Source organism: Plectropomus leopardus, chromosome 1 (genome assembly GCF_026936395.1).
Source record: "Plectropomus leopardus strain MGB_pleo_1.0 chromosome 1, ASM2693639v1, whole genome shotgun sequence".
In the NCBI taxonomy this organism is placed as follows: domain Eukaryota; kingdom Metazoa; phylum Chordata; class Actinopteri; order Perciformes; family Serranidae; genus Plectropomus; species Plectropomus leopardus.
In genome coordinates this window covers 27214434-27237986 of record NC_142176.1, presented here as the reverse complement: position 1 = coordinate 27237986, position 23553 = coordinate 27214434, and the positions used below count along the sequence as shown (strand labels likewise).

Genomic DNA, 23553 nt, shown 5'->3' with positions numbered 1-23553 from the left:
TGGCTTTTTGCAGTATGCAAACCAGTAAGTTTTTTTAACTATTGTGAACCACAAAACTTTGCGTAGCAAGATAACAAGTAGCATACACTGATCTGCAAACAGATGCAGCTCAGTGACAGCTGTCAAACATCACATCGTGGTGACTGATGACCAGTCAAACAGTAATATTAATAATTTAAGTGAACAAAACAATCGAATCACAGTCTATATTTTACTATTGTGAAAATTATATGTTAGCATCTACAATGTATGCAGCTATAACTTAAAAGTTTAAAACGACATACATTGCAAAGTAACACAGCAGAGTCCTCTGGGTTGACGTCTCATGACATGTTGTTTCCACTCCAAAGCAAAGGCTATATGAGCAAGAGCTTTAAACATTGCGTACTTTGTAAGGGCAGCCGCAGTACCTACTAAAAGTATATGATCGTGGGTTTGTGCTTGTCTTGGTTTGAAATTCCTACCAGGCCTCAGGATACAAAATAATGACCACATCTTCCTTCATGACTTATAGGGAATATAATTTCATGTATATTGATGAATAATGACTATAAATATTAACTTTTGTGATGAAATGTGACTTAAAAATGCTCAAAAGAAGTATTTTTTCATGTTTTATCCAACTTACAGTGTATACATGTCTATGAGGTTTACACATTAATGTGATTAAGGCCCTTCCACATTTTTGTGTGCTGCAAAAAATTTAAAATCTATAAGAGACTCTTGAGGTCCTCTGCATTTACATTTTAAAAAAAACACTCCACATATGTAGAATTTGCACTCCTAAAAAACTGATGGACTCACAGTGGACAGTTCTTCTAAAAAACACTCAAAATGGATGTTAAAGCACCAGAGATATTGTCTTCTGACTTGTTCTTCTTTCTTGACTTGGATATCAACAGGTTTTTGAATATGTGCAAATATCAAGAAAATGGTTGAAGGAATGAAAGACGGAGGGTGCATTTGCTTTGTTGAACAAGTCTGCCTCTGGTAGGAAACTTTAAAAAATCCATATCCAGCCATTCCACTTTTCTATATTTTCACGATAAACAATATGTTAGGGCACATTGATCAGAGTTTATGTTGACCAAACGCTGAAGCTGATACACAACTTCATTCATATAAGTAAAACAGATCTGTGTAAAAACAGTGCATATAATATGACGTTAATGCACATGTATGATACCATGTAAACGCTGTGTTTCACTGTACTAACAACACAGACTCTGCTGTAATTGACTCCAGCAGTGTTTTCACAGAAAACCTCTCAGTCAACTTGTTAAACCCCATCAGGACCGTTCAGAGACCTCTTCACTCAATAAAGCTTCTACCACCAGCCAGCCGGACAAAACCAACACAAAGCTCATGTCCACCCACCCAGTGTATTAAGAGTTCATAAATGTCCCAGTGACTGGTCAGGAAGTGACCCTATAGACCGGCCTGTCCAGGACTCATTACCATCAGAATACGGGGAGCAGGGAGACCAGAGCCCTGGAGGTCAACAAGCCACGATGACCTGAAGGAGCCGCCTGGACGTCCACTGACTGATGGGTTTAACTCTCAGAGACTCTCCACACTTACACCTTCAGTCAAGTGAAAATGAATCCGTGGTCTGCTGAGATGAGGGTATTTACACTCATTCACCTCTAGGGTTGCAGTGATATACAGGTTTTAAAGGCACACCATGGTCCGAAAGTTAACAATTATCATACCGTGTACATCTCACCTTTATTTAAGGGCCAGCTTTACACATACTTTCATTAAAAATGGTTTCAAGTCTTGATTATATTGATAAAACATGTGTTCAAACAAAACTAAACCTTCTGTCTGACCTTCTGTCCTTCTTCCACCTTCTGTTTATTCCTTTAAGGGTCATCCTGACTGATAATAATAATGAATTTGATTTTTGAAATACTGATATACCCTGAAACTGGGATATTTTCTGAGATGGTTACTGAACTGTGAAAAGGTCATACCGTTGCAACCCTATTCAGTTCACGGGCATTTGAACTTTAGAATTATTCTAACATTAAAAAAATATTTACACCTATCAGCTGGGTATTTACCTAAATAAATACTGTGGTAAATGAAGGTAAATCTGGACAGTTTCCCTTTTTAGTGCATCTATTCCCTCTGATCCTCCACCTTAAAATTTCCTGTCATACAAGGCAGTAATCATCAGATAATCAGACATTTATTCTAAAGGACAGAAGCGTTAATATAACAGAATAAGAGAGGAAAAGATTTTGACTAAACGTCATCAACTCTGTTTTTGCCCCCTACCGCCATCTCGTGGAATAATAGAGTAATTGCAATAAAGAGGAAACTTTAAAAAAAATAAAAAAAATAGGGTCAGGTGGGGGGTCAGCTCCACAGCAGATACCGGACTAGATGTCCATAGGACCAGCTTGAGCTGTGCAGAACTGGGCTTTATTAAGTACATCTTTCAAGGTAAATCAGGTAGGAGCATACCCGAGATATATGCAAGCAGCTATTCTGGTCATAAGAGACTAAAAGCACACTTTCTGGACACTCTTCCATGAAGCCCAGCTCTGTGGAGTCTGCAGCTGACAGTGGTCCTGGAGACTGACTACAGTGGGCCTGGATTGTGCTCGGAGTGCTCCCTGCTTGTGTTTTGCTTAAAAACATGAAAACAGCTGTGCCTTGTTTCACTGAATCTAAACACCAACACTCTGCACACAACAATAAGACAAGTGAACATTTCTCTCAGAGGATTATGTGAAACCACCACCAAATAAGCAACAGAGACAGCTGCTGAAGAGCACTGCTGAACCCCACAATAACGCCAGTTACTACACACAGTATATCCTGCACATAGCAGATGATGCTCAGCGTGCTCCCTGTTCATGTTTTGTTTAAAACAAAGACATATAAACAGCTGTGGCTGGTTGCACTGAATCTAAATAACAACACTTTACCTGCAAGACTGAGACAAGTGTGCGGTTTCAGTGAACATTTCTCTCGGAGAATTATGTAAAACTCAGGGGTGGAAATAAGCACCAGCCACCAGACAAATGCTGGTAAAATATGCAAGTCGCTGCTAGAGTCGATAAAACAATGGTAGATAGATAAACAATGAGTAGCTTGTAGATTTTGGAATCCACCAGTGGACAGTGGACAAAGTGGACAAAAAAGTTAATTTCCAACCCTGAAAACCAACACCAAATAAGCTACAGAGACACCTGCTGAAGAGCGCTGCTGAACCCAAACATATAACAAATACTTAGAAATGAATGCAGCTACTTACCAAGCAAAGGTCCTGAAGCTGTATCAGAGTCCAGACAGCAGCAGCTCTCGGTCACCGGATGTCATGCACAGGTCAGTTATGCGGTGCTCCAGCGTACTCGGACGCGGGAAGACAACGACCTCCAACTCCAAAAAGTGCGATAAAAACAAGCCGCTCAAGTCCAAATGCGAAACTCTGGCAACATCAATGTAGACCCAGTCTGTCAAGGTGAACGGTCATCAGAGCTACCTGTTCTCGATTTTGACATTTATATAGTGTTTGCGTTGTGAAATGGGCCATAATAACTTCTTAATGGCCTTTCCATTCAGTTGATGCGCGTTTGGATCCAAGTCTTTGCTAGCATGTAGGCTAGCAGCCTCCTAGCCTACTCCTCCGTCTCTGTCAGCTAGCTACATCAATGAATCTGTATGTGTAAAATCGCCGAAAACTTCTCTTTGTTAGCTGGTGTCTGTGAATACTGTTGTCCATACAGACTACATGCTCCTGGTGTTCAGAGGCTAGCCAAACAAACATTTCCTGTGGGCGTACACGTTTTCCCGAGCAGATGGGAGCATTTCAATCGGAAGTCGGAAAAACCTTTCTGTTTTTTTTTTCGGCCCGTTCAGTCTCTCTCCGTAAAGTTGGGTTTATCACATGGATGTATTACAGTGAAGGTTTATAATCCCTGCGTCCACAGTGACCGCCATTGCGTCCTCGCTGTCATAATTACTGCTGAAAGTTTGAACCCAGCAGCTGACCGGCGGCGTGATACAATGCGCTTGATAGTTGGGCCTCTGCGTAGGAATACGGAAGTTATACGGTTGAGGAAATGTAGTGCCAAGGGAAAAGGCTGCGTGACGGCGTCGGCGAGGTAAAGCGGTGATAATAGGCTACTCTAAATACTTCACTTACTGAGACAGATGTTTTTAAGGTTATTTTTTTAAGTTGCTAAAAGACCTGCTTTGCTTTCAACCATGAGGGACTATTCCCTTTTTGAGAGGGGAGGGGTGTAGCATAATAATAATGCTAATAATACGCTAATAATAATAATAATAATAATAATAAGTTTGTTTATGTAGCACCTTTAAAACAGATGTTTACAAAGTGCTTTGACAGACAAAGTAAAGGCAGCAACTCAGGAAATAATAAAATAAACATCAACATACATGCCAAACAGAGAAAGGTCCAGAGAAGTCAAACAAAAAGAAAAGAGCAAAATGCTAACACAAAAGGTCAACAAGAATAAAGCAAATAAAATGAAGAGAGGTGATAGAACAGGCTGATCTCGAAAGACAGTTTAACTACTAAATGGCTGAAGTTTTTTTTCTTGAGTATAAGAATAAAGCAATAAGAGATGATAAAAATGAAATAAGAAATAATCGAAGATGGGAGAGGCAATGCAAGTCATTTTTAAGACCAGGGGAGAGGATTGTGTTTTTTTGATTTGGCTTTTGGGAGGGACATTCAACTTTAAATAATCATTTTGTATGGTTATTTATTGTGGAGGGAGGGTCACAAGAACAAGAAGGAGCTGCTGTTAAACTTGGACCCTATGACTTCAATTCATCAAAATTATTCTCAGTTTCTGGATTATTCATGCGCTGTGAAGGCATGAGAAAAAGTTTTGTTTTTTTCCCCCAAATTCAGTGTTACACAGGGTGAGTAATTGATATATGTACAAATGGTCATTTGGGGGGTGAAGTATTCCTTTAATGATTTTAATTCACATTTGTTCATATATTTTATCGACGTATGCACAGAGGAAAATTTTCACATCATGATTGTCATTTATTCCAGTTATTAAGGTACATGAGTGTGGCTATCACAGTAGTATCAGTAATATCAGTATTGTAATAATTTAGTTTTGACATTGTTGCATTTTCATCAGAAGTGTAAAGACAATAATATAACTTTATTAAAATGCCAGTGATTTTTGAATGTGTAAATATTAAACTAAATGTTAATAATACAATAAACAGACTGTCACATTCAACACTACAGCACCCAAACTGCTGGAAATTGTATCATAGATACAGTATTTACTCAAAACTTCCACCGAAAGAACAAGTGCAACAAAAAAATAGTGAGTAATAAAACTCATATATACACAAAGTCTAAAAATTGAAAGAAATAACTAAATAACTTCACAAATACCTTTGATTATTCACTGAGCTCCTTCTTTTTTTTTTTTTTTTACACAAAACTAAATAAGAGGTGAGATGAGAAATAATAGGCAAACATCATCAATGATCATATTCAACAATTAAAATACATAATATTAAAAACTATTCAGAGTTTTAAAATAAAAGATTTACAGCCACTTATGTACAGTGATGCATTTCCAAAGTTGTGAAAATGTTTCTCAGTTCTTGCATGCATAGCAACCATCTTCCACAACATAAAGTGTCTTTGACCTCTCATCGTGCTGCTTGGATTCATTGGATATCTATTTTACAGTCATTAAGCATCTGAAAATTATATCAGGTTAAATCCAAAATGAAAGAGAAAGTAAATGCTGTTTAAAATCCCTCAAGAAGTTCTGATTCATAATCATTTTTCCAGTAGCAAGATATTTGGTCATCACTGTCATAACCTCAAGCTTCCAATCATTGACAAATATATCAGGCGAAAATGATGCGAAACAAGCGTGGCAGAGGACCCAAGTGTTAGCAATATCATTCCTTTCTTGTAGAATTGCACATTTTTTAAGTTTGGCCCCTTCATGGATTAGTTTCACAGCTGTATCAAGTTTAAAGTGATGTGAGAGGGTTGTTCTGTCTAACTTTGCTCCACGGAGAAGTTTGACTCGGATCTGTTGAAACAGGAAGAAGATCATATTTAATGAGGATTCATGAGACGAGGGAGGGAATGAGGATGTCTAAGTGTTAGTGAGCTTACATCTCTTGGTGCTTGTGTATCATGTGGTTGTTGTACTCCAGAACAGGAGGGATGCTCTCCTCATCCTCAGGAACCTGAAACCAACACACAGGATCAGATCATGAACCACACATTTATCTGAGTCATCTCATAGACCACTGTCTTTACTCAGCAACAACAGAGGGCAAGGACTCCACCTAGTGGTGGAGAAGCGCTCTTACCTCCCAGTAAGTTTCATCATCGAAGCAGTTGTCATCAGCAGGGTCGCCCCATATTGGGAACCTTAGAATGATGCCTTTGAAGAGAAAAAGAACACGACATTAAGCAAGACTTCCCACTTTCTGTTTAATACCTTTTTCTTGGCAGCAAAGTTGCATTTAAGTAAACATTTGCTGCTAAACAAGCACCTCAGATGGTGAGATTAAGATCAGTAATCCCTGTAAATGTTTCCTAACTGACACACACAGAAAACACTGACATTGGCAAATGCTTTTTTAAATGGCAATGTTTCTCATTATGTAATTTTTATATGAAATATTTTGCTTAGAGTTAGAGAGTAAAGTTTCCTTAAAACACAACATGTGGATTTTTTTTTTTTTTTAAACAAATAGTAATATGCTTTTAAGTGCTCTAGAAATAAACATCATGCCTTTGAATCACTGAAATCACTTAAAACTGGTTTTACAAACTCACCAACTATGGCTCCTCCAACAAGTCCAAACGCAATAGCCACACATGTGCCAGCAGCCTGGAAGCCTCCCTGGGTTAAGACAGATCTGGTTGCAAATTTGCCTTCAAAGTCAAATACCTGGATCAACCTAAACAGACAAAAAAAAAAGTTGAAATCCAATGAATCATTAGTACTTAATCAGCAGGATTAGACAAAGACCATGACCTGATATGTGGGTGTGACAGTGCATGCCTTCATAAACTCTGCTGGAGTCAACAAACAGGTCTGAAAGTATCAAGCGTGTGCCTGTCCGTGCATGAGTCACTCACCCCTCTTTGCCATAGACATCTTCAGTGGCTGCTGCAGCAACAATGGCGCCAATAAAGCCGCCGAGCATCCCCGGCACAGCGTGCAGGTTGTGGACACCACATGTGTCCTGGAGCTTGAGGTATTTCTCCAAGAAGGGCTGAAAGCGAAGAAAAAACAGCCGCACATTGATAACTTATCTGTAAGTAGGGCCTTAGTCATTATTTAACAACAACAACAACAACAAATACAGAGCTCCATGCAGTTCTAGTCCAGTGCAGTTTGCAATGAAAGCGGTGAAAAATGTTCTTCTTATTTTAAATTTATATATTCAATTAAAAGTTAAAATGAAAATTTGTATTACTAATCATTGGTCTCCCATTGTCGCTGTAAGTTCATTCTGATCCAATTTCTTAGTTTAAAGAATGTCTTCTAAACTAATAATCCATTTATGTATTTTTACTTTATTCTTATTTTTTTTAACCCCTATTTTAACTTATTTATTTTATATATTTATCTCTTTTTTCATGCTTTAAAGGTCTTCATGTTTATGTGGTTTTGAATTCTGTTTGTATGTATTCATTTAGGCAATTTTTACAGTTAAAAAAGAATAACAAAATGAATAATAATAAAATGTTCTATAAATTTTATCTGCCCACACTGTGGACTAATTGCATCTTCAAATCTGTCCCCACAATGCTAAGAACCTAATTGTTGTGTAGAAATTCTTTTATTCAAGTTCATTTAAAACCAGCCAAATAAAATATGAATGACTCTAAAACATATCAGTATCAGCCTTTAACTCACAAAGTATAAAATACAGTCATGCCTGTGTGTGAGTCATCTAGAAAAAAATGCTTTCTCCTTTCTCTCAAACTAAAACACGGTTGCCATAAAGTCATCCACACTGGCACTCATGTTTTAAGGTGTGTGTTGGCACCAGTGGCATCAGTTCATTGGACTGATTCCATTTAATTTTCTAAGTACTCAGTGTTCCTAAACTGAGTCATCACTTCTTGCCTTTTTACTGTAATACATCCCACAAATGGTTTAATTTCACTGCTTCCTTCATGGTTTCTTTACGCAACTCCCCCCCCCCTTTTTTAACAACTTTCCATTTGCAGTGATTCAAAACCAGAGCACGGACTTCAGGAGTTCTCAGATTTAAAGGTGGGGGGTGAAAGACGACACACTCACCGTGACAAACAGGTAGCCAAAGGTGGAGATGATGCCACTGCAGAAACCCACGATTAATGAACCATAGGGCGTGATCATGAACTCTGCTGCTGTTCCCATGGCAACACCACCTGCCAGAGTGGCATTCTGGATATGCACCTGTCAGGTACGACAGCATGTCAGTCATGGGAAATTGAGAAATATGTGAGTGTTGAATGACTAACTGCTGTTTTTCAGTGACGGAGCAATACCATGTCCAGTTTTCCTCTCTTCTCAGACATGCTGGAGATCGCCACAGTGGTGAGGACAGAAGAAGCGAGGGCCAGGTATGTGTTGATGGCAGCTCTGTGCTGTCCGTCACCATGGTCTGTGATGGCTGAGTTGAAACTGGGCCAGAACATCCACAGGAACAGAGCACCTGTGAGGGGAGAGGCAGTCAGTTAAACCACAGATAAACTGACTCATTTACAATCAGACAAACAAGTTTGATCATGTTGACTGTTGGCATGTCAAATGAACTGTGAAAACACTGATGTGAGGTTTATAAGTATTGTAGAGTAAAATATAAATCACTCACCAATCATGGCAAAGAGGTCAGAGTGGTAGACAGACCCGTTGAGGCGTTTGCTTTGGTGTAAGTTTGGTCTGTAGAGGACCCAGGAGATGGCCAGTCCATAATACCCTCCGAAGGCGTGAATGACCATGGAGCCACCAGCGTCTCTGCACTGTGGGAATAAGCAGCACAAATTGCAACGTTTGAAGGAAAATTCATACTCTCTGGGAAATAGTCAAGTTTCCTGTGGGATGATTGTGTTTGGTGAGACTCACATGAAGGAGGCTGAGGATGATGTACTCCTCCACGGCAAACAGTGTGACGCCAAATAAGGTGACAACCATCAGCTGGACGGGGCTAACTTTTCCCAGGAGGGCACCGTAGGCAATCAGGGAGCCGGCACAGCAGAAGTCTGCATTGATCAGACTGTGGGGGACAAAGAAAAGGACCAGGTCAAAATAAGTGGGAACTTTGACGCTGCTTGAGTGGAGGCTGCCTGCAAGGTGTCGCCATAGTCTATGACTCAGATCTAGCCATGTACGAGCTGCCGTGTGTAGTCTGCTGTGTTCACCACGCTTTAAAGAGTGAACTACTATAACATTGTTGGATTGATGATAGAAATAATAGGTCTGAAGAGAGAAGTTCAAATGAGTGTAACAGCGTTCAGTTAACCAGGCTTCCAGTGGACAAACTGGATTGTCTAGATATTTAATCTGTCATTTGTTATTTTTCTGTACACATAACCAGCAATGAATTTCACTAAAACAAGAATAACTGCTTTGACTCATTGATGCTGCGAGGCACAAACGAACAAAAGACTTCATGCATGATGACAGCAGTGACTCGAGAATCTCTTCAAAGCACACGAGAAAAGGTGAGACTTTCATGTTCATCGTTAAAGACATGTAACCTTGACAGGCCAAAGAATGTGTTACATAATACAGCAGTGCATCTCTGTCGGCATTTCTCCAGTTTGCTAAGTGATTGATGACGTACAAAAATATGTTTATTTGCTGGCACTGAAGACTCACCTCTCAACTCCGATAGAGATTTTTCCGGTGTTTGGGTCGAGGGAGTGGAACCAGCCTTGCATGAGAAGAGCCCACTGCAGACCGAAGGAGGCGATCAGGAAGTTGAAGCCCACACCACCAAAGCTGTAGCGTTTCAGAAAGGTCATGAGGAAACCAAATCCAACAAAGATCATTACGTGGACGTCCTGGAAGCCTGAAGAGAGGGAAACAAACACATTTTTGTCATGGCATGCAGTGAGTTTTTGTAGAATAATTAAATACAACAGCACTTACAATAAATTGTCTTACTTAAACAAAATCTCTTTCTCTCTTACACTTAAATTTCTTCTTCAGATTAATTAATTTGTGGTAATTTCAATGCTGAATTTATGTTGTTGTTAAGTGTAGATTTGTAATTTGTGCTTTTACTAGTTTTCACTTGCAATGTCAGAATGAGGTGGCAACATACTGGAATTTGCATTGTGCAGTGCTAATATTTTAATGTTACACACAAGGAGAAGAATGGTTGTCTCATAAAATGTCCAGCTTTTGTAACCAAGTTTCATAAATTTGCCTTTTCCACATTAAACATTTAGATTCACGATGGAAAAATGTCTTCCTAAATCATAATTCATGTTGTTTTTATGACCTTTGACATTTTAATGCAGTATCATTTTGTAATGTGGCAGGTTCCAGCAGTGAATGCAAACCAAGGGCAGAAACAAGAGAGTAAAGTCGAGGTAAAATAGCTATAATCTGGTTCTAAACTGTTACATTTGTACATTTATATCTTAAAAAATGCCTAAGAATTCAACTGCCATCAGTGGAAAATTACTAGAGTTTTGTACCAACATCACTATCACAGAATCAGCAAATCAATGCACACATTTAAATATGTAACTTTTACTTTACTGTACTTACTGGGATATCTGAAGTAGAAGTCATTTTCGATATTGCTGGTGATGTTGTGGCTAATTTTGTGCTCTATCCATTTCCGAACATCTGATTCCTCATCATACCGGATGAAAACTCCAAACAGGATAATCATAGCAATCTGCCAGACGAAGCAGACAGCCGGCAGACTAACACGGATATTGGTGTTCTTTTGCCGGCCAAAGAAACTCCTCATGCCATCACAACAGTTCCCCATGTTGGTAACGCTATGCTGATGATGCTCCGATCACTCCTAAACCAGGCCCCCTGCTCTGCTGTGACTTTCAGCAGCTTCTCAGCAGGTATATTTATATGTGAACATTTGGAGGGGGTGTGCTTCAATTCGGCACTCAAAAATAAGGGGGCTGGACATACCTCACCTGTCACCAGGTAACCACTCCTTACCTCCTCACCTTTCCTCGTGAGATTAAATCCAGGCCAAGCTGGCAACACTCCTCCTAGAACAGGTAGGCTACCATCAGGAAATAAAATATCTCTTAATGAATCTATGATGGAAATGATACAACACAGAATAACTTGATATGTCATTATTTTGTAATGTGGCAACTACTGGCTATTACAACAAAAATTATCACATTTTCCAGGTGGTCAACACAATCAGAAACATGGTAAATATCTGGCCTTGGTAAAACTGTAAAAATATAAACCACAGAATCCAATGACTGTGGTTACAGTTGTAATGATGACTTGCTAAAATTATTTCCTTGGTCTGTTTTTGGAAATTCATTTTGAGTGTCAGTAATAAGCTGTGTGAGAGGGTTTAACTGCTCCAGAATGAACACATCTATCATTTAGGCTTACGTTACATATCATTACCACAGTTGTAAACTGAATTAAGGTATTGTATTACTTAAATCAGAAGTCAGTTTCTTTCCAGGAATCAGAAAATCGCCAATAGAGTCTTCCAGTGACAATCATTTTCTACTTCATTATAACCTTTAAAGTGGAAACTTTTTAACTTTCCCTTCCCTGGTGTATCTTATACCCCTTTTCTAACAAAATTAGCGCATGTTTGCAGCCTTCTAAACCGGCTAAAAAAGCAAAAAATCACAGCCTATTCAGTCAGTTCATTTCAGTGTTCTTATCCCAGTCATTTTTAAAATTTCTAGTAGTCAGTGCAGACTAAAGTGGATTGATGATTGACTGCTGACGGACAGTATTTTCTGGCAGTGCGTCACTGCATCTTGCAGGTAAGGGGGCTAGATTAGCACCTCCAAACATGGGTGTTGTATTTCCATCACTACCGGAGCTGGAGCAAAGAAATACCCGTGACTACTGCAGAGCCGTTTGACCCAGGTGTAAATGCTGATTGTAACCTTACTCATTAAATACAAAAGCCAGATCTTAGCTGGTGTTACAGGATTTTTTGTGCAGTGGGAAAGTGGTATTATTGTTGCCGCTGCTGTTGCAAAGACAGATTGCTCTCTGTTTTTTTTTCTCAGAGTCTATCAACTATAATTTCTACTTTGTTTGTTCCAACGTAATTTTTCAATGCTGGCTGGGGATGGCAGCCGCAACGAGCTCACATTGATATTCTTTGGTAACAGGACATAGTTTCCAACAGCTATTGAATAAAACAAAAGCACTTAACATCTTCCCTTTTTGGTTGCACAATGGTTGCCACACCTCCTTTGTGCCATAAATTTAGTCTTTATTTTCTTGGTTGACTGTCAGTGGCAGACAGCAAATGAAAGCAAGACTTACAGGAAACCAGTTTCAATACAAATTATGTCATTATGCAGTTGTTAACATTGTGCATTGACTTTATAATAAAAAGTTAAAGCAAATAACATGATTATTACTTTAAAAGAGGGTTTACTGAGCCAGTTTGTGACTGCTGCTAACCACTGAGCCACTCCACTGGAGCAGCTGGAGGTAAAGCGCCTTTATTAAGGACCCTCAAAGAATTTGTATCCTGGTGGCTGAGTGATGAGAAAGCATGAAATGAAAGCAAAACCACCCCCTGAAGCGTATTATACCATTCAGGTCTATTATTTAGTTCACCACTGCATGAAGACAAAAGAAGGCCTAATTTATTCAGTGACAGAAAACATATGACCCAAAATGAGTGATGGGTCAATACTAACATATCTGTATTTATAATTCCATCTGTCTAATTTACATGAAAGCAAGCTTAGTGGTAAAATAAGGAGAGGACTGTCTACTCAGCGCAACACGTGCCGACTGGTTATTTTTGTCTTCTCCCCCGTCTACTCAGGTGTACTTTTTGTTCTGACTGTTTTATCCGAACTTGATGGTTACCTAACAGATGAGATTCCAGTTTAAGGACTCATCATATGTATCTCTGTGACACCAAGAACATTCCAGATGATATCTGTTTTCCTCGTTCAACACATTCATTTCTTTAGCTGATTACATAACAGTATTTATCACTGACGAGATTCTCCCTCTTTGAAAACATGACAGCTTGTGCCCGGGAGTCAAAAATGATGATTTAGAGAGTTCACTCCAGCTCTGCTTCATTGTAATGTTTTTTTTGTACTTGTACATAATATCTTTTGCAAGCTGTATCACTGGGTTTAACGAGTGAAAAAAACAACAAACAGGTTAAAGATTCTTGTTAAATACGATGGACAGGCTGCATGATTTTACTGAATCGATATTTATCAGTATTACCTTAGATTTATTAGTCCTAAATTGTGTCCACAGGGTGAGTTAAAAAGTATTTATGGTTTCATGACAGACTGATTTATGACCTTGTGTTTTGGTATATTTTTGCACTGTGTCTTGTTGTACTGCATTGTCTTGTGTTGTTGAACAAACTAAGGCCTTCTGAACCTCACTAGTGTCACACCGAAATCACGAGTACACTAGTGAAAAAAAAGTGTTCTATTTACTGTGTTAAATAAAACAAAATTAAACTTAATATAAAGTGATTCTAACTTTTACTGAGTAACTGTCACTAGGGACAATTTGTGGGAGAATGGTAAACGGTAAAACATAACGCGTGTCGAAGAGCTTTTCTTTTTCTCTTTTTTAAATTTTTTTTTTAATTAATCACAAAATGTGTCATTTTAAGCAATGCTTTAATGACAGATGTTAGGACTTAGATTTTTTAAATTTATTGTTTTTGCATTTACTGGAGTGTGAGGTTTTAGTTTATATTCACTAACAGATTATGTGTCTGGAGTGTATTAGTAACAAATCATCAGGTGTGAAAATCATGTCAGAGCAGGCCGCAATTGTAACCAGTTGGGTTATGGGGTCAGAAGCATAGACTGTAAAAATAATCAACGACTGTTTTGAACCCTCAAGTTTGGCATTTTGGTCATCGCCACATTTGTTTTTTTGGAGCCAGAAGTGACTTTATTTGGACGTGAGGGTGGAGCTGTGGAGGAATGAAGGGTAAATCTGACGTAGAGAGAGAAGTACGTGATGTAACAACCCCCTACCATTTTTCTTTCCCTTAACCTAGCAAACCTAACTTTATTTGCTTAAACCTCACCTTTGTTAATTTGAGTTAAGCTAGTAATGTGACAACAACATTCGTGAGATGGTAACTCATTTGATATCAAACAAACCGTTGTATGCAGAGCTGGTGTGACAAGCCCTGTTTTTGTGAAGAGAAAGAACCAAAAACTTCTGCATGAACACACAGCAAAACTAAAATTGATGGCCAACCAGGACATATGTTCTGCACCTGCGTGAGAGGAAAACTCTCCATACCAGCAGACGGCAGCAGTCTGTAACCATCAGTCCAAAACGGAAACCAGAAGACTGTCTTGATGCTAGTTATCCAGTTAGCACATTAACAATCCAAAACTGAAAGAACAAAGCAGATTTATCACACACCAGTGAACAAAAACACTAACCATTAGAAAACATTTGTGCTGGAGAGCTCAATGGCTAAAGAAAAGTAGTCCCCAATGCAGATTCGACATGCTGAATTGACTGAAAAGTCAACAAAGGCCAACGAGGGCCAACAGTGTGGGATATACCACAAAGGCTAGGGCGACAGACGCTCACCAACCAGCATTGACTAACGGCTGACCTTTAGCTAAGTTTGTCTGGACCTTCAGCTCACATTTCTGGTCTAAAAGATAGACACACATACTTTCAAACAGTATGAAAGATATCGATATGAATAGGTTATTAGAAATGCACAAATATTGCATTGTTGAAAGTCGGCTCCCGGTGGAAAACTATTTTGATGCAAAGAAGCAAAATGACAAGCAACTCCAGCCGTTCCACTTTTCCATTTTTAGACGTGATACATGACATGTTAGGACATGGTAATGTGAGTATGCATGGCTCCATATAAGGGAAATCTTATTTTCATTAGCCATGAAAACAGCCTGGTGGGATTATGGTCTGTTTCTGAATAATAAGGGCAAAAAATGGAATATTTTGTAATGTGAACGTAGTCAGGGACATGTGCCACATTATTTGTCTTAATTTTCCTGTTCTGATTATCATTTGTCTAAGATTAAGAAAGACACCTAAATAATCTTTAAACATCATCTCTATTAGCGACAGTAGGCGAGTAAAATGTGATTAGGACACAGGGAGCTCAGGCAGCTGAAGAGAGCTGTTGGATCACGAGGCCATGTCACCGGAAGGACCCACCCTGAGCAAAAAGATGTGCTTTTGGGGAATATCTAACAGTCATAAATCAATGCCGCAATACAGCTAGGAAGGATCCTACCATTTTTCTTAAGAAAAAATAAAATAAACAGGTCACATAAAAAATGATTGTTGTAAAAGAGTTGAGGAAGTTGAAATGTTGATTATTCAACTTAATCGGTGAAATGATACAATGTCGTCTTAAAACAGCTGTGGAGCAGTTAAACATGTGACGGAGGGACATTATGGAGGTTTCAGATCTTATCTGGTAAAGGCATCTCAGCGATGTTCCCTGTCACATGGTGCGTGGTATGCTCCGCTTTAGCCGCACACAGCCCTGAATGACGCCGCCAAAGAGATTATGAGCGCCTGTCAATCTGCAGGTAAGAGAGACACAGATCAGCGCACTGTAGCTATTCAGACAACAAAGCTTTTTTTTCAGTTTTCTTCCGTTTCTCATTGCTTCAGCATTGCTTGGATGTTAAATAATGTAGCTTTGGCATCCCACCGAGTCTGCCAAATGGTATCCCTTAACAGGAAACCACAGCACAAATGAGGTCGTTAAAATCAAACACTGACCTTAAATTTGTAAAAACTGCATGTGCATGTTTTTTCTCATATTAGCTACACAGTTTTAGCCAATAACACACACTCACGCAAGCTGTTGACCACTTTTATCAGCGTGTGTTTGATAAATAATATGATACTGCCAACTTTTGAAACGTGAGAAGGAATCAAATGATTTCTTCCGTGTCTAATGAATGATACCTTTTTCTTTTGTTGGAGGGATTTTGCATCTCAATTACAGCTCTGCGTTCTTTTAGACAGGTATATGACAAGTCAAACAAGTGAGGTTTAACCGTACACAACAGCTCATTGCATGAATGTTCTTCTAAATGATAACTTGTATTGTTCCAAGGTAATAAAAAGTCGCGTTCAAAGTAGGGTTTGGTTTTTGCATTTTGATATGGTCTATCTGCAGCAGCCGGAGGAGTGTGACGAACTGGAGAAGAATTTCTGAGAACATAGCAGCACACACAGCTTGATGCCACACAGATATGAGAGCGTCACGCAGTCGGCTGTGTGCCGGTGACAGAAAACTGCTGCACACTCTGCTAACGATCTGACTCGCAGATAACTTCCAGCCACGTTGTTGTGATTAGGAGAGGAGACACAAGTTTTACTTTGTCATACAACACGTTTGTCTGTCACATGGTACATCATGCGACTCCCTAGTTCACGCACATGCTAAGTGCCTCGTGTGCCTCGGTCACACAGGTGACTCTGTGCACATTTCTGGCGAATATAGCCATTTTATTCTTTATTCTTGGGTTTTTTTTTCCATTAGCATTTTTAATTTGACTTATGTTTTATGAATTTGTGATTTTTTCTGTAAAATTGTCTTCAGTCTTTTGTACTATAGTTTGTTTTTCTTGCATTACTGAAATAAATACTTAAAACTTAATAGTTTTTTTTTTTGGCTTCTTTGGCTTTTTTTCTTCTACACTTAAGTCTTTTAGAAAATAAAAATTACTGTTTCAAACATATTAATCTTTAGGAGTGTACATTAGTAAGTGATCTCACTGATGCATATAAAGTAAATTCATTCATGCATTCATTCATTTCCAGAATAAGCTACAACACTATTTACAATGTGCACTAACAGCTACAGATTCTTAAATACTCATAAGATCATAATTTACCGAAACCTTAATGCAGCAATTGATGCAAGGGACCAAATAAATCTTTTAATATTTAATGTCCAGTTTTCTTTAATTACCCTTTAAATAGATTTTACACATTGTCTGACATAAATAGGTATTCTTTATCACCTTGCTTCCTCTCATCACTGAAACCTTATACTTCACATTTGGTTAAATATTAAAAACTAAGTCTTGCATCACTCTATGAAGTGGAAATACTCTGTTTTTTGCAAAATCTTCCCCAAAATTCTGCCTGATATGTATTGTAAATTTGGACACTTAGAGACCTCCGTTACAATTTAAGTTACAGCTTTGTGGATTTGAATAATTATCACCTGCACAGCTTGAGTTTGTGTTGACTGATCCACTGGTTGACAGTGGTATTAAAACTTTTTTTTTTTACAAAAAAGATTATTTTTACGTGGCAGGGAGACTTGAACCCAGGCCGCTGCAGAAGCCTCAGGCATACGGGGCGCTCACTCTACCTGGTGAGAGACCGCCCCACGGTTTTAAAAAGGTTGATACAGTTTGAAACGATTCATCGGCTGTGCTCCCAAGACAGGTTTCTACTATTTTATTTTTGTTAAAATAAGGTTTAAAATAACATTTCTGAGGAGCCTACAAGCTAATTGTCTAAGTTGTATGATCTTCAATTTATGTATGAAAAAACATCATATTCATCATACAGTTCATTTTTCTCTACAAATAACAGCCAAAATGCTTCTGCCTCTGTTACGTTTGTTGGACTAACTTTTTTAGTTATTTTTTTACAGAGGGAACACTTTGTCAAATTAAAGTAACTATGGAAACTGAAAATTTTAAAACAAAACAAAAATAACTCTTGAAATACTTTTCATTATGATTTTGCAATTTGCAATTTTAAAAAAAATAAATAAATAATAATTTCATTTCAATTATTTAATTCAGTTAATTCATTTTTTCTCAGTGTGTTTCAGTTTATCATTTGTCAAACTTAATTTGACACACTTGAAAAATGAATATAATTATTACTGTGACAAACTCTAGACACTGAACTATTTTTCACCTCGTGTCATTGCACGTGAACAAATACCGATATACAGGCACACTGATGGCAGGTGAGATTGGTAACAAAGAAGCAAAAAAAAAAAAAAAAGGCTAAAAAAAAGATACAATTTTAAAAACACAGATTCATATTTTTTATTTTTTTAAAGTTTAAGTGTACTTTAAAAGTATCAGGTGGTCCCTGTGGGATCTGTAATCAGGCTCATTGTGTTTATGTGTTGATTATTCGTGTGGAAATAAATACACAGTAGATGAGACGGATTACCCGATAGCATCTAGATGACATGTTGCTCATCCGTTACATCTTTTTTGAGACATAAAGCTCTTGTGCAATTTTGCAAAATTCATTCATTCATTGGCCATAACTGCTTATCCTGTTCGGGGTTGCAGGGGGCTGGAGCCTATCCCAGCTGACACTGGGTGAGATGTTTGATTAACATGCAATACTTTAGGTCCATATGTAAAACAAAACTGATTTATGTGGTTGATTTATATAGAAAGAACACTCAAAGTATTGACAGATTGATGTAATTAAAGTTCATATTTACAGTAATTCTACAAGTTCATACTTTTATTCCTTGCACCTAAAATGTCTTTGTGTAATTTAAAATGCATAAAATCTCATTTATATTACATTGGCAATATTTAATTTCCTTTTGGACCCTCGCGAGATGACATTTTGGGTGTAAATATGGATGAAGCAGAGCGGAGCCACATAGTTTATTTTTACCTCTCTCTTTCTCATTTGCTTAAGAACTTAAGAAATGAATAATTGTTCTGTACCACATTTACTTTTAAACAGTAAAACACTTCATCCTTACTAAGTGGCCCAGGGGATTTCTTTGATGTGCATTTGGACGAGGGGAAATCATTCAGTAGAAACCAGTGTTTACTCCTTATACAATGTCTCAGATTTATGTTTTGTTACCTTGGAGCAAAAAGAAAAAAAAAGACAAACACAGGCTTCAACATCATGAGACACTCAGATGACAACTAAAAGCTGCAGAACGTGCTTGACCGGTGAGATGGATTTCAATTACAAAACAGTTAGGCAGTCATGTGAAGGACTGCAAAATATGATTCCCACATGACAGTACTACATTCAGTCGTATGATTAATGTGTGACAGGCGCCACACCTTCATCACTGAGGATATTTCTCATTTCAGAAAAGACTGACGACACATCAAGGCCTTACTGAGTGGTTGTGACATATTCCACTTAACTTCAATTTGTTCTGTCAGTCTCGTGATGGCTGAAGCAGATGCATTTAACTTGCAAGAAGCACTTTAAAACTTTCATCAAGTCAACTTTAATACAGAAGCTGAGTGGCTCTGTTTCAAAGCTGAGCGCCTCTGCACTGAGGATTTCATGTTTTCATTCTCAGTGGGATTAATCTGAAATTGGTGCAGTGGCATGTCTTATCGCTGACATATAAAAAGGATTATCCACGCTAATGATACCAATCCATATCAAATAGAGCTTAAGTGACAAGAGGAGAACATGAATGCGAGAACAATTACAGTAATCTTGCAGCACAACTGTGACACTGAGCCAACAATATTCAAGGCCAGACAGTAGCTCTGCAGCTCTGTTTGCTTATAGATATGTATCATTTCAGTGTAACCTCTCCATGACTTTACACACCCACACAGTCACCATGATAAGACATGTCACTGTCACTTAACAATGTCACTTGCCTTGTCCCAACAAAAACTTGAGACTCCAGGTGAGGGTAAGCGCATTCACTTTGATGCTTTTATTTTTTCTTGATGTGGCCAAAGAAAACCCTTTTGCCTGATTTCATATAATTCTGGTCCAGCCATGGTCCCCTTACAGTTTTCAGTTGTCGTAGCAGTACTAATACAGTTATAGCTGGTAAGAGCTGAGGTAGTTAGTGTATTTTTTTCAAACTTCGACATGAATACAAGTCTGACAGTGCAAATGAGCCCCAGCCGTGTTAGCCAAACCGAAAGGCGTTTATCCTCTGCACACCTCAGACAACCAGATAAATCAGAAAACACAACTGTTTTCAACTTGTTTTGGTATTTCTCTTTTCATTTGAATACAGGTCATAAAAGCTACCAGTTACGCAGATGAACAGCAAGTCCTGGACGGGTATAAAACTTGTGAACTGTACTGTGTGAACTTGTGGCTGGTTCACAGAGGAATACAGTCGTGAAGTGGTAATTCTCGTTTCCTTTGTTTTTCTTGCAGAGCTGACTCATGTTTTGCCTTGGTGTTATTTTTATGCATTGTATTTATGGATAGTTTTTAAGAGGGTATTTCATTAATGGTGGTCAAAGGGTCTGGATCTCCCATTTGTGTTAAATTCTATGTACTAGGGCCTAATCTGACCTAGGAAGGGAGGATTGGGGCCTGCTAAAGCTGGGCCCGGTTCACTTACTAACCACTCCTGTTGCACCTTGCAATTTATCGTCAGTTTCATGTGTCTGTGTGTCCATGTAATCAAGTCAAGTCAGGTCCATTTTATCTATAAAACCCATTATCACGTATCATAATTTCCCTCAGAGACAGTGTAGCTCCTCCTGGCATTGTTTTATTTAGTTTTTTGATTGCCAGTAAGATAGTTCCTGTACATTGCTTATCATCTTTACACTTAATAAACATACTTGTTCTTACTTGGAAACCTCGTCTCTGCCATCCCTTCGTGTTGTCTTGGTTAGAATGATGGTCCAAATCTTCATCATCTAATCACAGAAAAGTTCCTGTAAAATGACGACAGAGAAGGTTGTGGGTGATGGAAAGCTTTTTAAATTTACTGACACACACAACCCCGACCAGGCTTTTATCACAGTTTTCCAAAAGCCATATTTCCTTCATCTACGCTAAAATGTGCTGCCAGCAATTTAACATTGATCCACTTTGGAGACAAATTTCAAAAATGTTTTTGGCTGTGAAACACACAGACCTGAGGTCATTGCACACCAAGTTTCCAAACTGACTCCAGAACTTTTGTACATCATTAAAATTTGATGACGGACAGAACTGGATCAATTTTCTGCACTTTTTCTTTTTTTTTTTTTTGCATCTGTCAAAAGCTGCCAGAGAATTTTTTGACCAAGAAGCAGTGAACAAAATGTGGCATTAGCTGTAGGACACACATGTACAGTACAGCACAGTATCATATCATAACTTTGAGAGGCAACAGGGCAATTTTACAGAGCAATAAAATATTAAACATATTAAAAGACTGAGATTTAAAATATAAGAGTACAGAGAAAAGCTATACAAGGTAGGATTTATTATGAAATTATTACAATTTTAAAAAAAACTCCATTAGAAATAGCAAAAGTGAAGCCAGGAGCCGCAAAGATAATAAGATTATTTAAAATGACTTAAAATCAAGTTTAAAAATATGTTTCCGGTCATGAAAACCAACTTTCAGCAGGTCAGATAGTAATATTCACGTGGACGATAATGAGGAGGAGGATGTGAACTGCACACAGGAGGAGTGACAGAGTGGAGACAGAGAGGGAGCTTAACCCTTTCAGCCATACTGCCATATACAAGACAAGGGCAGAGAGTGGCAACATCCATAACTCTGGTGTAGAGATGCAAGGGAGAAAATGTGTCTTTCCTTTTTGCATTATATTGCAAATTTTTGTAAAAAACAAACCATAATATGCATTGGACTCGGTGTTCAAGGTTTCTGTGAGTAATATTTTTATGTTTTGAATGATGTATTAAAAAAAAGTGTAGCCAAAGAGTCAAAAAGAGTGAGCTTCATGTGGACTAATCCTCAGATTAACTTGTCAGGTTCTGCTCTTCATCTCTGCAACTTGCTTCAGGTTTCATCAGATTACCTGGCTGTCAGTCTCACTCTCTTAAACCAACTGTGAACTGGACTGAATGTTTAAGCAACGTCATGACAATGTCACATTACCATGTTAAGTAAATCAGTAACATCTAGCATGTTGGCCTGTGTTCAGTTAGCATGATGACATGCAAACATTCGCATTACCAAAATAAAGCTCAGGCTGACTCTGGACCGTTCAGAAATTGATCCAGAATCGCTGCAGAAGTCCCACACAGCGCTTTGCTGCTATGAGCTCAAAATATGTGTGCAGGAAGTGTTCAGGCCCTAAATAATTATAGGATTAAGATGACCTAACAACAGTAGAGATACCTATTGACTGACATCAAGGTCTGATTCAACAAATCAAAAGGAGTCCTTTATGCGTTGAAAGAATGACCAAATGTTCACACCCAAAACTGCTGGAGGCCATAGGCTCCAGTCATTATTAATAAAATAAAATTACAGAGAGAAAGAGAGAGAGTGTGTCATTGATTGACTGGTTTGAGTCTCATTAGTGGTAATTAAAGGTACATACCAGTATAAGACAGTAATCTAATTGTTCCTTCAACCACAAACAAAAATTCAATGTTAGCACACAACAGCTGAAAGAAACTAGCTTACCTTTTAAAGAATTTCAGTCACAAGAATTTGCACGTGAAACATACTTTTTCCTTGTTTGGAGGGAACTTCTCTACCAGAGGTCAGGGCTTCTTACTTCACTGTACAAAGGAAAACAAATATAAACAATTTGTGTCAGTCTGTTGACATCATATGAAATATGTTACCATGCTTTTCCATAATAATGGTAGGCAAACCAAACATACTAGAGATGCTAATCAAATGTATGTGTAAGGATACATTTACATTTTACACGTTACACCTCAGTGTAGCACGCCATTGATGTTTACATCTCGGGCTGTCAACTGTCTCTCTTCCATGAGTAGATGCACGCTTCCCTCTGCGCAGTGATAGGTTTGGCAGGTGTAGTAGAAAGAAAATGTTTTGGAGGGTTTTTAAATGTTTTGGGGTTTTTGGGGGGAGTTTTGAGCACCACAAGCTAAGTGCCTTTATTTTGGAGAGAGAGAGATGAATGGACTTGAATCCATATCTATCCATCTATTTAGCTATCTGGTCTGCAAACAGCCAATAGGTCTGTGCTGACTGAGATCATCCTGTAAACTGATAGAAATAGTAAACTGTACTGATGATACTTACTGCCGGATGTCTTTAAATTTTTACAGCTCAATACAAACAAGACTGCAATCCTCACAGTTGGCCCCAAAAAGTCAAAGACAAGAAAATGTATTCACACTTGGCATTACTGATCTCAGATTTGAAAATCACATTACCAGTATCACAAGAACAGTGTTCTGTCATTTAAAGTGTGACAAAATACATATCAAAACTTAGAACATTCGGTTCTCAGACTGACTCTGGGAAATGGTTTCATGCGTTCATCTCAAGCAGGTCAGACTATTGTAATGCTCTATTTGTAGGATTATCGAAACAATCAGTTGGATTACTCCAATTTATTCAAAATACAGCAGCCAGAGTCTTCTCACGTACAGGAACATTTTAACGTGTTTCTCAGTACTAAGATTACTTCATGAG

The 23553-nt window shown here is 38.3% G+C and overlaps 1 protein-coding gene and 1 long non-coding RNA gene across 2 annotated transcripts in view; both read right to left on the bottom strand.

Annotated features, from left to right (window-relative positions):
- LOC148190430 (uncharacterized) overlaps positions 1–4030 on the bottom strand; it is a 29941-nt gene extending 25911 nt beyond the window's left edge. Inside the window, exon 1 of the long non-coding RNA XR_015776824.1 lies at positions 3269–4030. This is a non-coding gene — a long non-coding RNA (uncharacterized LOC148190430). The remainder of the gene's footprint in view (positions 1–3268) is intronic.
- Positions 4031–5014: 984 nt separating this feature from the next.
- Positions 5015–11073, bottom strand: rhcga (Rh family C glycoprotein a). Its single transcript, XM_042506532.2, has 11 exons — positions 10761–11073; positions 9861–10053; positions 9105–9255; positions 8854–9001; positions 8528–8694; positions 8298–8435; positions 7124–7260; positions 6818–6942; positions 6346–6419; positions 6146–6219; positions 5015–6059 (listed from the first exon to the last, which is right to left on the bottom strand). Exons 1-11 carry the CDS (start codon positions 10987–10989, stop codon positions 6026–6028), a joined length of 1470 nt encoding a protein of 489 aa, XP_042362466.1. The 5' UTR covers positions 10990–11073; the 3' UTR covers positions 5015–6025.
- Positions 11074–23553: the final 12480 nt, after the last annotated feature.

Excerpts from the sequence above, each read along its gene's own strand:
- rhcga (XM_042506532.2), bottom strand. The coding sequence starts at position 10,989 with ATGGGGAACTGTTGTGATGGCATGAGGAGTTTCTTTGGCCGGCAAAAG. Across the intron at positions 9,256-9,860 it reads ATCTCTATCGGAGTTGAGAG|TCTGATCAATGCAGACTTCT; the intron begins GTGAGTCTTCAG and ends TGTCCCCCACAG. Across the intron at positions 6,943-7,123 it reads GATGTCTATGGCAAAGAGGG|GTTGATCCAGGTATTTGACT; the intron begins GTGAGTGACTCA and ends TTGTCTGTTTAG.